At 36.6% G+C, this 13,277-nt stretch overlaps 2 protein-coding genes across 3 annotated transcripts; one reads left to right on the top strand and one right to left on the bottom strand.

The window, feature by feature from the left end:
- Nucleotides 1–2,020: 2,020 nt before the first annotated feature.
- Nucleotides 2,021–7,791, bottom strand: GET1 (guided entry of tail-anchored proteins factor 1). Its single transcript, XM_032219340.1, has 5 exons — nucleotides 7,454–7,791; nucleotides 5,888–6,053; nucleotides 4,080–4,147; nucleotides 3,376–3,490; nucleotides 2,021–2,251 (listed from the first exon to the last, which is right to left on the bottom strand). The coding sequence occupies exons 1-5, from the start codon at nucleotides 7,574–7,576 to the stop codon at nucleotides 2,178–2,180; spliced, it is 546 nt and encodes a 181-aa protein (XP_032075231.1). The 5' UTR covers nucleotides 7,577–7,791; the 3' UTR covers nucleotides 2,021–2,177.
- A 79-nt stretch (nucleotides 7,792–7,870) lies between these two features.
- HMGN1 (high mobility group nucleosome binding domain 1) lies at nucleotides 7,871–12,200 on the top strand. 2 transcript variants are annotated; one of them, XM_032219342.1, is made up of 6 exons: nucleotides 7,871–8,253; nucleotides 8,748–8,768; nucleotides 8,878–8,907; nucleotides 8,991–9,041; nucleotides 9,746–9,869; nucleotides 10,733–12,200. In XM_032219342.1, exons 1-6 carry the CDS (start codon nucleotides 8,239–8,241, stop codon nucleotides 10,744–10,746), a joined length of 255 nt encoding a protein of 84 aa, XP_032075233.1. In that variant the 5' UTR covers nucleotides 7,871–8,238; the 3' UTR covers nucleotides 10,747–12,200. The 2 variants fall into 2 exon arrangements, with proteins under 2 accessions (XP_032075233.1, XP_032075232.1); XM_032219341.1 differs by having other exon boundaries at nucleotides 7,873–8,253; nucleotides 9,746–9,877.
- The last annotated feature ends 1,077 nt before the right edge of the window (nucleotides 12,201–13,277 follow it).

The raw sequence follows: 13,277 nt of genomic DNA, 5'->3' as shown, positions 1-13,277 counted from the left end.
GAACAGGTGTATCAGGTATGTACCAACACCCAATTCCAGTCAAATCAGAAGAACAGGAGAAAAAGGCAAAGGACTAGACTTATTGAAAGAAGAGTTCGATCAATTAAAGCAGTGAACCTTTCCAATGCCGTGACCCTTGAATACAGTTCCTCATGTTGTGGTGACCACCAACCATAAAATTGATGTCTCGGTTCCTAAGACCATCAAAAATATGTATTTTCTGATGGTCTTAGGCGACCCCTGTGGAAGGGTCGTTCAACCCCCAAAGGGGTCCCAACCCACAGGTTGAGAACCACTGAATTAAAGACAGAACAATCATGTCTTCCTAAACATCATATTCAGCCAAAAAATAATAATTTGGAAGATGTTGCAGTTGAAAAACATTAAAATGAAGAAGACAAAGAGGCCAAAGAAGCTGTTTGAGCCAAATTAACAACAGTAATACATAGAACACCACCTACATGTAAAAAAACAGTATGTACAGCATTTTCAGAGGCTATTGAAATTTTGCATCAGGGATATCCTTCAACAGGTCTCTTAATCAACCCAAATACCATGAGTAGAAGACCAAAGAAATGGCAACAGGGTGAAATAACAGCCTCAGTTGCCAAACTTCCCAAGGATAGTCAAAAAGACACCCCTTCAACTGCCAATGAAGAAAATGGTCCCAACATACCTCCAGAAAAGAAAGGCTGTTTGGTCCAAACCACATCTTAAATAACAGTGGTCCAAAAGCTAATTTAAGCATTGAGGGTAATGTGGGGGGGGGAGTGTTGTAGAGTAAAAAACCTATGATGAGGTTTGATACAGAAATGATGGCTTGCAGTGTGATGATTCCAGTCAAGCCCATAAACATGTTTTTCAGAAAATTGCCTTCTCAGGCAATCTTAATTGTTTTGCTTTTTCACCCCATACCCAGTATTTTTAATTATTGAAAAAATGTTCTAAAGCATGAGTATAGATATTAGAAGTAGTAGAAATTACATGCTAGATATTAGATAATATTAGAATGATGATAGTGGATAGTATTAGAACTAACATATTAGATATTAGTTTGTATAGTTATTATTAGCATCACAAAAACTCTATTTTGTGTACTTTTTCACATTCTTTAAATATAAATATTAAAGGATTTTTAAAAAAGATGTTTTCTGACTTATGCCTATCAATTTCTCCCTCTAAATAAGATTTCCCTGAATCCTTAATTTATTTTTATTATCATTTGGCATATGCCACATCTAAGAATTTGAACTGTAGAGATTAAATAAATTTTTCACAAAAGGAGATTGTAAAGGATTATAAAAAGAAATTAATGTTTTGATAATAATCTGGGTAAATGGACAAATTCAATGACTGTCTGGAATGCTATTAAAGCAATTATGATTGGCTATTTTATACAATGTAATTGCACTTTTGCACAATACAAAAAAGATGTTGAGACTCTAAAAAGAGTGCAGAGAATAGTGACTAAGATGATTGGACCGCTGGTGGTAAAGCATATGATGAATGGTTGAGGGAACCAGGCATGTCTAGTATAGCAAAGAGAAGGACTAGAGGTGACATAATAGCAATTTCCCAATATTTGAGTTATCACAGAGAAGACATGGTTGACCTATTCTCCAAAGCATCTAAGGGAAGGACAAGAAGTAACAAATGGAAAATTACTAAAGAGAGATCCAGCTTACAACTAAGGAGAAACTATGAGTGCTTCATCACTGAAGGTTTTCAAAAAGAGCTTGGACAACCATTTGGCTTGAGAGGCTATAGGATTTCCTGGAGGGAGTTGGACTAGAAGACCTCCAATGTTCCTCCCAACCCTGTTCTCCTATGATTCTATGATTATTTTGAAGTACTCGATTTCCTGAAATGCTTATGACTATTTTTCTTTTGCATCTGTACAAGAAATAACAGATGAGAATAGAAATAAAAATATAACATCGAACACAGTAATAGTTCATATTCAGCATATATTCTACACATCTAAAAATGAAGGGAAATAACTATATAACAAAAGTCATTGTAGATTGTATTTCAATTATTGAATATTTGTTTTTTTATTTTTTTAAAGCTGCACCCTTTTAGTCTTTCATGTTCTTGGGCTTTATGTCCTACCATAGCAGAATACTGATATAAAGACAGGGAGGTCTAAATTGCTGAAAGTGAAATTTGTTTCTTTCTTAACTGAATGGGTGTAGCATAATGGCAACAACTTTGTTGCAAACAACCAACCAACATGTAATTCCAACACCACCTAAAAAGATAAAAAGGTATGTTGTAAATACCAAGAATCAGTAGTTCAGGCATATGTATTAAAAATATTTGCATAGCAAAAATGAATAAATACTTAAATCTGCCCTTGAGAGTTTAGGGGGGAAAAAGTAATTATTGATTTAGGTGATAAGTAATATGTAAAATCTGGAGATTTTATGTACATTGGCCATAGCCCAAAATTAACTGCTTTACTGTAATTTTCATTAGAATAGGAATTGCTCAACATACTGCTTTTAGCATATTTTTCATTTTAAAGGAATATATAACTGGTTCCCAATGAGAACTATTCAAATGCATTAAAGGAATAAACCAAATATACAGTAATATGATTAATAGGTGAAATACATTCCTAATCTTAAATATTTAGCCACAATTATGGCTCTTTAATACACAGTTTTCACTTAAATATATAACCCATGGTAAAGGTTCCCCCACACATGTACGCTAGTTGCTTCCAGCTCTAGGGGCAGTGCTCATCTCCGTTTGTAAGCCAAAGAGCCAACGCTGTCCAAAGACTTCTCCATGGTCATGTGGCCTGCATGATTAAACACAGAGGGCGCACGGAGGGCTGTTACCTTCCCACCAAAGTGGTCCCTGTTTTTCTACTTGCATTTTTTACATGCTTTCGAACTGCTAGGTTGGCAGAAGCTGGGACAAATAACAGGAGCTCACCCTGTTACAAAGCATTAGGGATTCGAACTGTTGAACTGCCGACCTTCTGATCTACAAGCTCAGCGTCTTAGCCACTGAGCAACAGCCTCCCTTGCTTTGGTATGAAAATGGTAGCTCTATCTTATAGGCATATTGTTAGACACAAACAACTCTTAGAATTGAAACACTGATTTATTTAGCCCCATATTATTTACAATAACAGGCAGATAGTCATTAGATTTGGAACATTTTCAGCTCTGAAAAATTAATCATGAAAAATTTATTAACGTGTGCTTCTGTTTGTTAAATATACATCTATAGAATACAGATACAGGTATATAGATTATGGGTCAAAGTTTCTGAAGAAAACCCACATAGAGTTATGCATTTAAAATAAAAAAAAATAAGTATTAGATTCATACAAAAGAGCAGGAAGTATTTTATATGGCTTACCTGCCACTCCTGTTGGAAAAGCTACTATACGTTCCAAAGGGGCTAGCCATTTTCTTGGAAGCACAGTAACTGGTTCAGAATAATATTTCCAAATTAATGATATCATTAAGGCACCCTGAAATTAAAGAAAATATTCAGATATATGTGAAAGGTACAAACAAAGTCATTACATTTTTACTACACTAACTATAGTATATATTTCTGAAACTTACTGTGATATAACTACTATATTGTGAAAATTACACTTGCATGAATCCAGGGCGCTCTACTTCATATAATATTTTTATTTTAAAAAACATCAGAAACACTATTACTTTTTGCCTCTCTCTTGATTTGGCTCTGCAGTTTAAGGAAAGGGACTGAGGCATTCTTTCCCAGCTATATCAGAGTGCACATCACTGAACGCAACATTATATGATTAATTGCTCAAAAGAAAGGTAGGAAAAAGGAAAAATCATATGATTAATTAACAAAACTTGTCTGATTGTAAATTGCAATTATTCAGACAAATGAATGGCTCTTGTATGAAACAGTAACATTCATATACAAAGCTAACACTAACAGAGAGACAGACATATGGAAAGAAGTTCTAATCTTACTTTCTATGCGGTTATTTTTATTACTAATTAATTCTTTTAAGCTACTTTATAGATAATTTATTTTTACAGCATGTATCTTAGTCTACATAATTCAAATTTACTTACTTGCAAAATGTAGAACACAATATTTATTACCCACTTTATTTTGGCTAGTTGAGCAGTTCGTGTTTTCACTGTTAATAGAAAACAATGTGTGATTTATATAAACAAGTTAATAGTTTTATGGCAATTTTATTTCATCCCTGTTTACTTGATTTTACTTATTTATATCTAATTTATTTCACTTTCCTTTTTTTTCAATAGAATACTGCATGTATGTGTATATATAGACACGCAGATGTGTGTCTATAGGTAATCCTTGACTTAAAACCATTTGTTTAGTGACTGTTCGAACTTACAGCAGCACTGAAAATAGTGATTTATGACCATTTTTCACATTTGCGACTATTGTAGCAGAAGTGACTCATTTATGATAGTTGCAGTGTCCTGGGGTCATGTGGTGACCTTTAGCAACCTTCTGACAACCAAAGTCAATGGGGAAACCAGATTCACTTAGCAACCATGTTACTAACTTAACAGCAGCAGTGATTCACTTAGCACCTGTGCCAAGAAAGGTCATAAAATAGGGCAAAATGCACTTACCAACTATCTTGTTTACCAACATAAATTTTAGGATGACTGGTGGCTGTAAGTCAAGGACTACCTATATACATACATTTGTGTGTGTGTATGTATGTGTGTGTGTGTGTGTGTGTGTGTGTGTGTGTGTGTATGCTGGTCTTGTATTCGGGTCTTTTCCCGTGTAAAATTGAGATTGTCTTGGCAACGTTTCGGCGAGGTGTCAGTCGCCATCCTCAGGCTGGTGTTTTCAGCTTAAAGTGTGATCGGAGCTGCTGTCTTTCTATAAATCTTGGTAGGGGTGTGTGTGGAGTGCTGGCTAGTTTCCAGATGTCTTGTAGGCGAGAGGTATCATCACGTTTATTTATGTTGTGGGGGTGTTTCTCTATTTCGATAGCTTCCATAATTATTCTCTTGTTGAAGTGCTCAATTTTGGAGATTAACTTGGTTCCTTCAAAATTAATTTCATGTCCTGTAGCTTTAAAGTGCTGGAAAAGGGAAGTAGCTTTTTCTTTTTTTCTTACTGCATTGGAGCCCCACTCACCACCCAGGCTGTTACAACACAAAACAACGTACACACAGCCAGCACCAATCAACCAATCATGATACAACCACACATCCAATCAATCCACTTACTGAAACAAAGCCAGCACTCCACACACCCCCACCAAGATTTATAGAAAGACAGCAGCTCCGACTACGCTTTAAGCGGAAAAAACCAGCCTGAAGATGGCGAATGAGACCTCGCCGAAACATTGCCAAGACAATCTCAATCTCAAACAGGAAAACCCCGAATACAAGACTAGCATATACATACATACACACACACACATTTGAATATTATTAAAACATTTTTCTAATAATTCAGCAACTCTAGAAATGTCATACCAAAATCAGATTTTTTTAAAAAACTATGCTGTTTTGATAACCTGTATTGAAGAATGTTACAAATGAAATAAATTGAATTTTGGAGTGAACATACACGCAAAAACTTATAAAGAAAAAACCTTTCAACAATTCCAATTAATTAAATGAAAAATTGCATTATTTTTAAAGAATAAATCTACAGTTTATTTGAATTAAAAGTGCACATATAAGTTTTAATTTCTTTAAAAAGCTAAAGTGTTCACATAAGAATATAAAATGAGCCAGAATATTGCTTAATCCCCACAAAATGTATTTCAATATTGCCACATTTTATCTTATAGCTATGAAGTCATAAGATTAGCAACACTTTTGAAAAAAGCTGGCAACAATGAACTGACGTTATGCAAATATAGTTACCAAAACTGTACCATGTGTTTTAAGTTTATCAGTCATTTTATTAATTTTCCTTTCTAAACGAGCATATCTGGCAAATTCATCCATCATACTAATGGTAGAAAGTTCTTGCTTCATGCTCTGAATATCAGATCGCATTTCAGATTCCTGCTCAGCATCCTTTTGTAGCAATCTAGATATCTGATAAAGAGAAAAGGAAGTCTAAAAGTCTATTTAGTCTTATTTCATAATTATAAATGAGTATCTAACATAGGGTTATTACATAAAATAATCACAACATTCATAACAAATATTTTTCTGTTCTTTGTCTTCAATATTTGGAAAAAATGGTTATTTGCAGAATTAGAATTTCATCACACTTGAACTGTAAAACTCCTCTTCCAAGCTGAATCACCTCATCTGGTGAAATCTGGAAGCGAAAGCTTGCTACAGGACCACATTCTACCTATTACATTTTTGGAGACTTGTTTACATGGTTCTTTAGGAAAGCACTCCAGAACAACAGAAAACATATTATCCCAAATGTTGGTACATCACATGGCTTATTGTTGCTTTTCTAACAGTATTTAATCCTATTTTGTAAAATATTTTATAAGCCGCTTGGAGCTTTTGGAAATAAAATTGCCTACAATTTTGAAATGACAATAAATAAAAATTACAGAAAGGCAGAATCCAATAAAATATTAGAAAGACAACTTTCTAACACTAAGAGAAATTCACATGTGGTTCTAATTAGGAATCCTGATTCCGTTTTGCAATTATTTTTTTGTCAAATGCAGAAAAGTTAGACAAGCTATCTTTGAGGAGTGCCTTAATTTTATTCTTACATAAGGAGGGCCTCCATAGCAAATCTAGTTTCTTCTATCTACTATAGGTATACATTTAAAAACTTCAAATGATTATTCAGTTTTGACACCACAATCCAATGGATATTTCCTTTTGAATCTATATACTAAAACGGAGTGTATCTTTTAACTGGGCAAAGCAGTGCATCATAGGGCAACCATATTTGAGCCAAAATACCTCAAATGGGCTAACTGACATAACATGGAACCATGATTCCTGTGGAACTGAAATCTGGAAAATGTTATAAAGCATTTAATGACACAAAATGATCACAAACCATTTTATGAATAAATACAAAGTGTCACACAGCATTTCCATTTTTAACTGTATTATACAGCTCAACACGTTATTTTCAAGATACATCTTGGAATGTGTCCCAGAATTCTAAAGAACTTTTCCAGTGAAAGCAGTACATTAGAAGCTCTGTCACTGTTGAAGGCATTCAGAAATCTGGCAAGAAAACATCTCTGAAAGAACATGTGTTGGGACTATAACTTGCTGTATCCATGCAAGCTAGCAAATCTTGGACTTGCAGAAGAATACTAGATTGGAAAGTGTTGCTACACTAAATATAAGGAGAACATAAAAATGGGATAGGAGGCGACCTTAGAATGTTTCCTCTCCTGCATCTCTCTTCCATCCCCAGGGGACAATTCAATAGTTTCTCTTCTACTGAGAAATAAAAGGTCAAAGATGCGGTTGCCATGGAAACCCGATGGGCCGTTGACACTTACAATGGAAGAACAGGAAGGTAGAAGGATTTTGAGGAGGTTGCATAAGAACACGGAGCTCAGGACGAGAAGCCATGCGCCACCCTCCGTCGTCAAATGTTTCGCCTCAATACGTAGTTCAGTCATGTCTTGGGTTAGAGATGTGCAAAGAAAAAGGAGAAAGAGAAACGCTGTTCTCAGGATAAATAATTTCGCGAGCTGACAAACACTTGAGGCGGGCGCCCACTTATCAAAAATGCGCAGGCGCGCATCTTTGCGGAGCGACGGTGCCTCACAGGAGCCGTTCAACAATACTGCGCAGATGCGGCGGCCATCTGTCACACTTCCACTGTGACGTGTGGGAAGTGGGCGGGGCCCCATGGTTAGATCCGCCTAGAAGGCATCCGTGTCTCCGAGGTAGACCAAATTCAAAGGGACAAATCTGGGCTTGCAGATGGGGCCGAGTGTTGAGGTGTATTAGCTGTCCTACAAGTCAGGCGGCCAATGGGAAGGAGCGCGCTCAGTCAAGAGAGGGCGGCGCTAAGGAGAGCGCGCGCACTCCCTCCCTTTCCTTTCAATCCGGCTGGATCTTGTTGCAGTGCCGCTGGCGCTGCTGGGATGTGGGGGGGGGGGGGGAATCAGCAGGCAAGAGACAGTTTGTGCGCAGCAGTGAGAATCCGACTCCCGTAGGCTGGAGTAAGAACTAGCAGTCGTCACCGCTCCGGTTGTAAGAACAAGCACCCGCACGGCCTGACGCTAAGGGCAAAAAATATAACGCACAAGAAAAGGCGAGGGCAGCTTACTCAGCCATGCCGAAGAGAAAGGTTGGCGACAGGCGCGCGCGCGCGCACACTAACGTGCGTCAAGGACGCAAAATCTCTTTCTCGTCGTTGCCTTATCTTGCCGTTTCTTTATGATTGAGAAATTTTATTTAAAAAAATAAGACCGGGAGGGCGTTCTCTTTTACAATTGGAATAGTTTTCTGTGGCGACTTCGGCGTGAGGCCCAGTATTTCGGTGCTCACCGAGGGAGCCAAGAGGGGGTGAGGGACGTGGCGATTATTACTGGCCGCGTGTGGGCCTCCCTTCGAAGTAATTAGGAGGTCTGATAGCATTCCGAGAGCTTCGAGCGCACTCCCGACTCTTAAATTTTGCGCGGCCTTTGGCGCAACTCGGCCTCAGCCTAGAGATCCCGATACGGCTGTGGGAAAGGGGGCGTGTGCGCCGTGAGGTCACAGCTCCTGGTATGGTTTCAGCCCGTTATGCGCATGCGATGTCACCTCCCGCGCGGTTTTTAATACTATTAACTTTCGTTACAGGTGAATCCTGCTGAAGAAGAGGTAAGTGTCTGTTGCGTAGCTGGAATAATAAAAAAACGGAGGGAAAAAGATTATATAGGTAGTACTGAGCGGGCTATTAACTTCAGGATTTTGTCCTCTTTTGAAACAGCCGAAGAGGCGGTCCGCACGATTATCGGCTGTGAGTAGAAATTTCGGTTGATTTACTACTGTAATTTGTAGAAAGAGGGAGGCATAATAAATAAGTACTTGTGTTCCTTTCAGAAACCTGCCATTGCAAAAGTCGAGACAAAACCAAAAAAGCCCACTTCAAAGGTAAGGATTTATTTTTTATAGGAAGTCTATTAGATTACTTAAACTCTGCTTTGGAAGCTGGCTGTTGATTTTAAAATATGCACTTTAACTACCGTAGTCTCTCTATTATAATTTACCATCTGATGACTTAGTTTTGTAAAACTTTATAAATTGCAAACCTATTTTCAACGGAAATTTAACACTGTAGTATACAGGTTGTCCTTGACTTACAACCATTTGTTTAGTGATTGTTACAATGGAACTGAAAAAAGTGGCATGACACATATTCACAGTTATAATAGTAACCCCATGGTGACATAATCAAAATTTGGCTGCTTGGCAACTGGAATGTATGTTTGTCTGCACTGTCCTAGGGTAACATGATCATCATTTGTAACCTTCCCAGAAGACTTCTGACAAGCAAAATCAATGGGGGAAGCCAGATTTGCTTAATGACCCCATGATTCACAACATCTAGAGTGATTCACTTAATGACTAGCAAAAAAAATGTAATTGGCAAAACTTACTAACAACTCCCCTACTTAGCAGTTGAAATTTAGAGCTCAATTCTTACTGTGAATCAGGACTACTTTTTTGTAAGTTACTTATAAGAATAGTTTTATTTGGGTAATTTATTGTATACTTTGCCCAGTGGTTTAGAAATAAAGTTACCAATCAATGGTTGACAATTGCTTTTATGAATTATCTATTCTGAATTACTATAGGTTAAATCTGAGGAAAAGAGAGCTTCAACAAAAGGGAAAAAAGGACTGAAAGAGAAACAAACTGAAGATAATAACAAAAAAGAAATAAAGGATAGCTTGCCTGCAGAAAATGGAGAAACAAAAAGTGAGGAGGTAATTCTATCAAACCTTCATAGATATCTGGAGTTTCTTTTAAGTTAATTTGTTTCGAAAGGTAGATTTCATTTCACCTCAGTAAAGAACTGTATGTAGATGCTTCCTACCAGACCCTTGCAGCTTGTTTGGATTTATGTGAGGACACTTAAAAAAATTATGGGGTGAAAGAAAGGGCAGAAAGAAAAAGAGAACAGAGTTCAAGGGTTGAAAATGCACTGGAGTTCAACTTTTATTCTGGATTCAAAAAGTGGAGTCTTGTTCTCAGGTTTGGTAAACTAGTCCTCCATTTGCTGTTTCCTTTCCATAAAATAATGGAAAAAATAGATTTGACTTAATGTCCACTATAAATATTCCTATTTAAGAACACAGAGAACAAAACAGTTTTCAGCCTGAATATTCAGAGCATATAAATTAATTCATCAAATTTCAACCATGTATCCTTTTTATGTTTGAGTGTAATGAAGTAAAGTTCTCTAGCTTAATTATTCAGTAATTGCTAGGTTTCCTTAATAAAAATAGAATTGCAGAAAATGCAGATGTGATATAACTCTCACTGTAGCTCTTAGTTATGGAAGAGTATTGTATACCTTAAATCTTCTAAATTCAGAATGCATGCTCATTGTTTAGTTCATTGTGTTTCATACTTTATTCCAAATATTTTCCTCTTGTGGATTGAACATGTTAATGTATAATGGCTACACTGAAGCAGAAATTTTAAACTGATTGAAATGAATTAATACATCTTGGATCCTGACATAAAAGTTTTTTTGGCCTATATATCAAATTTGGTATGTTTTTAAGTTTGAACTTGGAAATAAATTATTACTACTACTAAGTTTTCTCTTTTTTTAGGACCCAGTATCTGATACACCAGGAGAAAAAGAAGAAAAATCTGAGTAACAGTCTTTAATCAGTGGTTCTCTCACCGCTGCCTTGTACAATCCAGAGGAATATTTTTATCAACTATTTTTAAATGCAAGTTTTTTTAGTGATTTTAGCAAATACATTTTTAAAATAGGATCTTTCCCCATATCTCTTTTAATGTAATTGACTGTATATGCCTTGTTTTAATGAAATTATAATCATGTACTGGTTATATGTTCTCTGTACAACCAGTAATTAAATGGAATGTTAGATGAAGGAATATTTTCAATTTTTTACTACTTTACAGTGCAATCTTCTGGATGTCCATTTAGAGGCACTTAATTCAGTAAACATACATAGGATTGTAGGTTTAACATTCCAGAAGCCCAGGGTGGGCAAATTACAATATATCTTCTATGTAGGACTTTTATTTTAATGAATACAGGATTGCTTCTTTAAATTTCTAGCTCTTAATTGAAAACAATGCTTAAATATATGCTAGTAGGAAATAAGTTGCTTATTCCTTCTGTAGATTGAAAGATAGTTCAAGAAACTTATTAAGAGAAGCTTTACCTCAAGGAAAGTAAGTGGGGGGAATTCACAGCTCTCATCTTTGATTCCTTGATGGTTGATCTCACTTTCTAGTTAATCTATGACAGAGTTATTTTTTTGTAGTACAGCTGTAGTTTATTTTTTCAAGTTTTCTAATACATTGTGAAAGATTTGGGATCTGGGTGTGTAGTGTGTGTGCTATATAAATTTTCTGTTTAACGATACGACTTGACATGGCAGTATTTGAGACACTGGTACCATATTTTTCAGAGTACAAGATGCATCTTTCCGCCGCTGCCCCAAAAAAAGTGGGTGAAAATTTAGGTGCATCTTATAGACCGAATAGGGATGAATACCAGTCCCCAAAAGCACTCTGCAGTGCTTCACACGGCCCATTTTTGGGCTCCCAAGCCCTCTGCACATTGCATTTTTGCCTTCCCATCCCCCATAAGCACTCTGCAGGCCAAAAATGGGCACGCTTTGGTGCAAACGCGCCATGTGGAGCATTGCAGAGTGCTTTTGGGGGCTGAGGGCGAAAACTCAACACACACAGGCTAACAACTATTTTTTTCTTGTTTTCCTCCTGTAAATTTAGGTGTGTCTTATAGTTCGAAAAATATAGTACTTTTTGAATTTGAATGGGTTATAAAAGAAATTGCGATAACATGGAATTTACATTGAATTATTGAAAGAAAAAATGATATGAATACTTTATGTGATTCATCCTATGATCTAATAAAATATTTACAATTTTACAGTTTCAACTTGATTCTAAATCAACTTTTATGTAATAGTTTACGAAATTAAATTATGTCTTGTTTTAATTCCAATAATTGGAGAGTTATATAGTAATTGTTTTTCCCAAAGTCTGTAAATTGCTACCATTAAAGTTTATTTCTGTTAATACGAGATCACAAATGTTTGCTTTTACTACTTTTAGTAGTCTTTATAGTGAATTATATGGATGATTTTGACATCTGCAATTAGTAAGAGGAGTGGTAGTGAAAACTCTGTTCTCATTTATAGGAATAGAGTCACCAGAAAAGCTTTAACTTCTAGGATAGGGGTGTCAAACACATGTCACAGCGGCGTGACGTATCAGGACCTTTCCTTCGCTAAACTGGGCGTGGCCAGCATGTTATGTATCTGGTACGCGGGCTAGAAGTTTGACAGCCCTGTTCTAGGAAAAAAACCAGGGCAAAGATCTCATCCTCTGCCCTTTTATTTTTAATGCATTTATTTGTATGCTGTCTTTATTTACAAATAACTAAAGGTGGTGAACATATCCAACATACATTCCTCCTCCTGTTTTCTGTTTCCCCATAACAACCCTGTGAGATGGGTTGGCTTGGGGTGACTGGCCCAAAGTCACCCAACTGGCTTTAATGCCTAAGGCAGGACCCACTAGGCCAAATTTATGAAATACATTTGTTACTTTTCAATTTAATATATTGATTTTGTTGATAAAAATTAAAATATAAAAGAAGTGAAGGCATATATTCCCTGATAATATTTACTAATGTTCATTCTGGGTTGATTGGTGGGGAGAGATTGTTTTCCAATCAATCAGGTGAGGTACTGCAGGACTTTATTCTGTCTTTGTTTTCAACATCCACATGAAACCACTGGGCAAGTCATCTGCTGGTTTGGTATCAGTATTTTGATGATACCCAATTAAGGTACTGTTGGAAGAAATGTCAATCTGGGTTCAGTTCCAAGTGGAAAGAAAGACACTGGAAACATGGAGACTACTTGGAAAATGGTTTTAATGGTGAACAGGACCACATGGTTTGAAGTCCCGGGCAGTCGAGCACATGGGTGAAAGACATTTTTATACCCACTCTTGGGCTTTGAATTTTAGCTTCCTGTTCCCGTGGCAAGCTATTGACTGCTGTAGGGGTCATAGCTAACCTTGTAGATTTTCTGAATCAAGCTTGGTTGAACCGTGCTGGGTGATGTAATGAAGGTGCTTTGGGCAATT

The sequence above is a fragment of the Thamnophis elegans genome, chromosome 6, assembly GCF_009769535.1.
Source record: "Thamnophis elegans isolate rThaEle1 chromosome 6, rThaEle1.pri, whole genome shotgun sequence".
Classification (NCBI taxonomy): Eukaryota; Metazoa; Chordata; class Lepidosauria; order Squamata; family Colubridae; genus Thamnophis; species Thamnophis elegans.
Note: the sequence above shows the minus strand (reverse complement) of the source record. Positions and strands in the feature narration are given on the sequence as shown.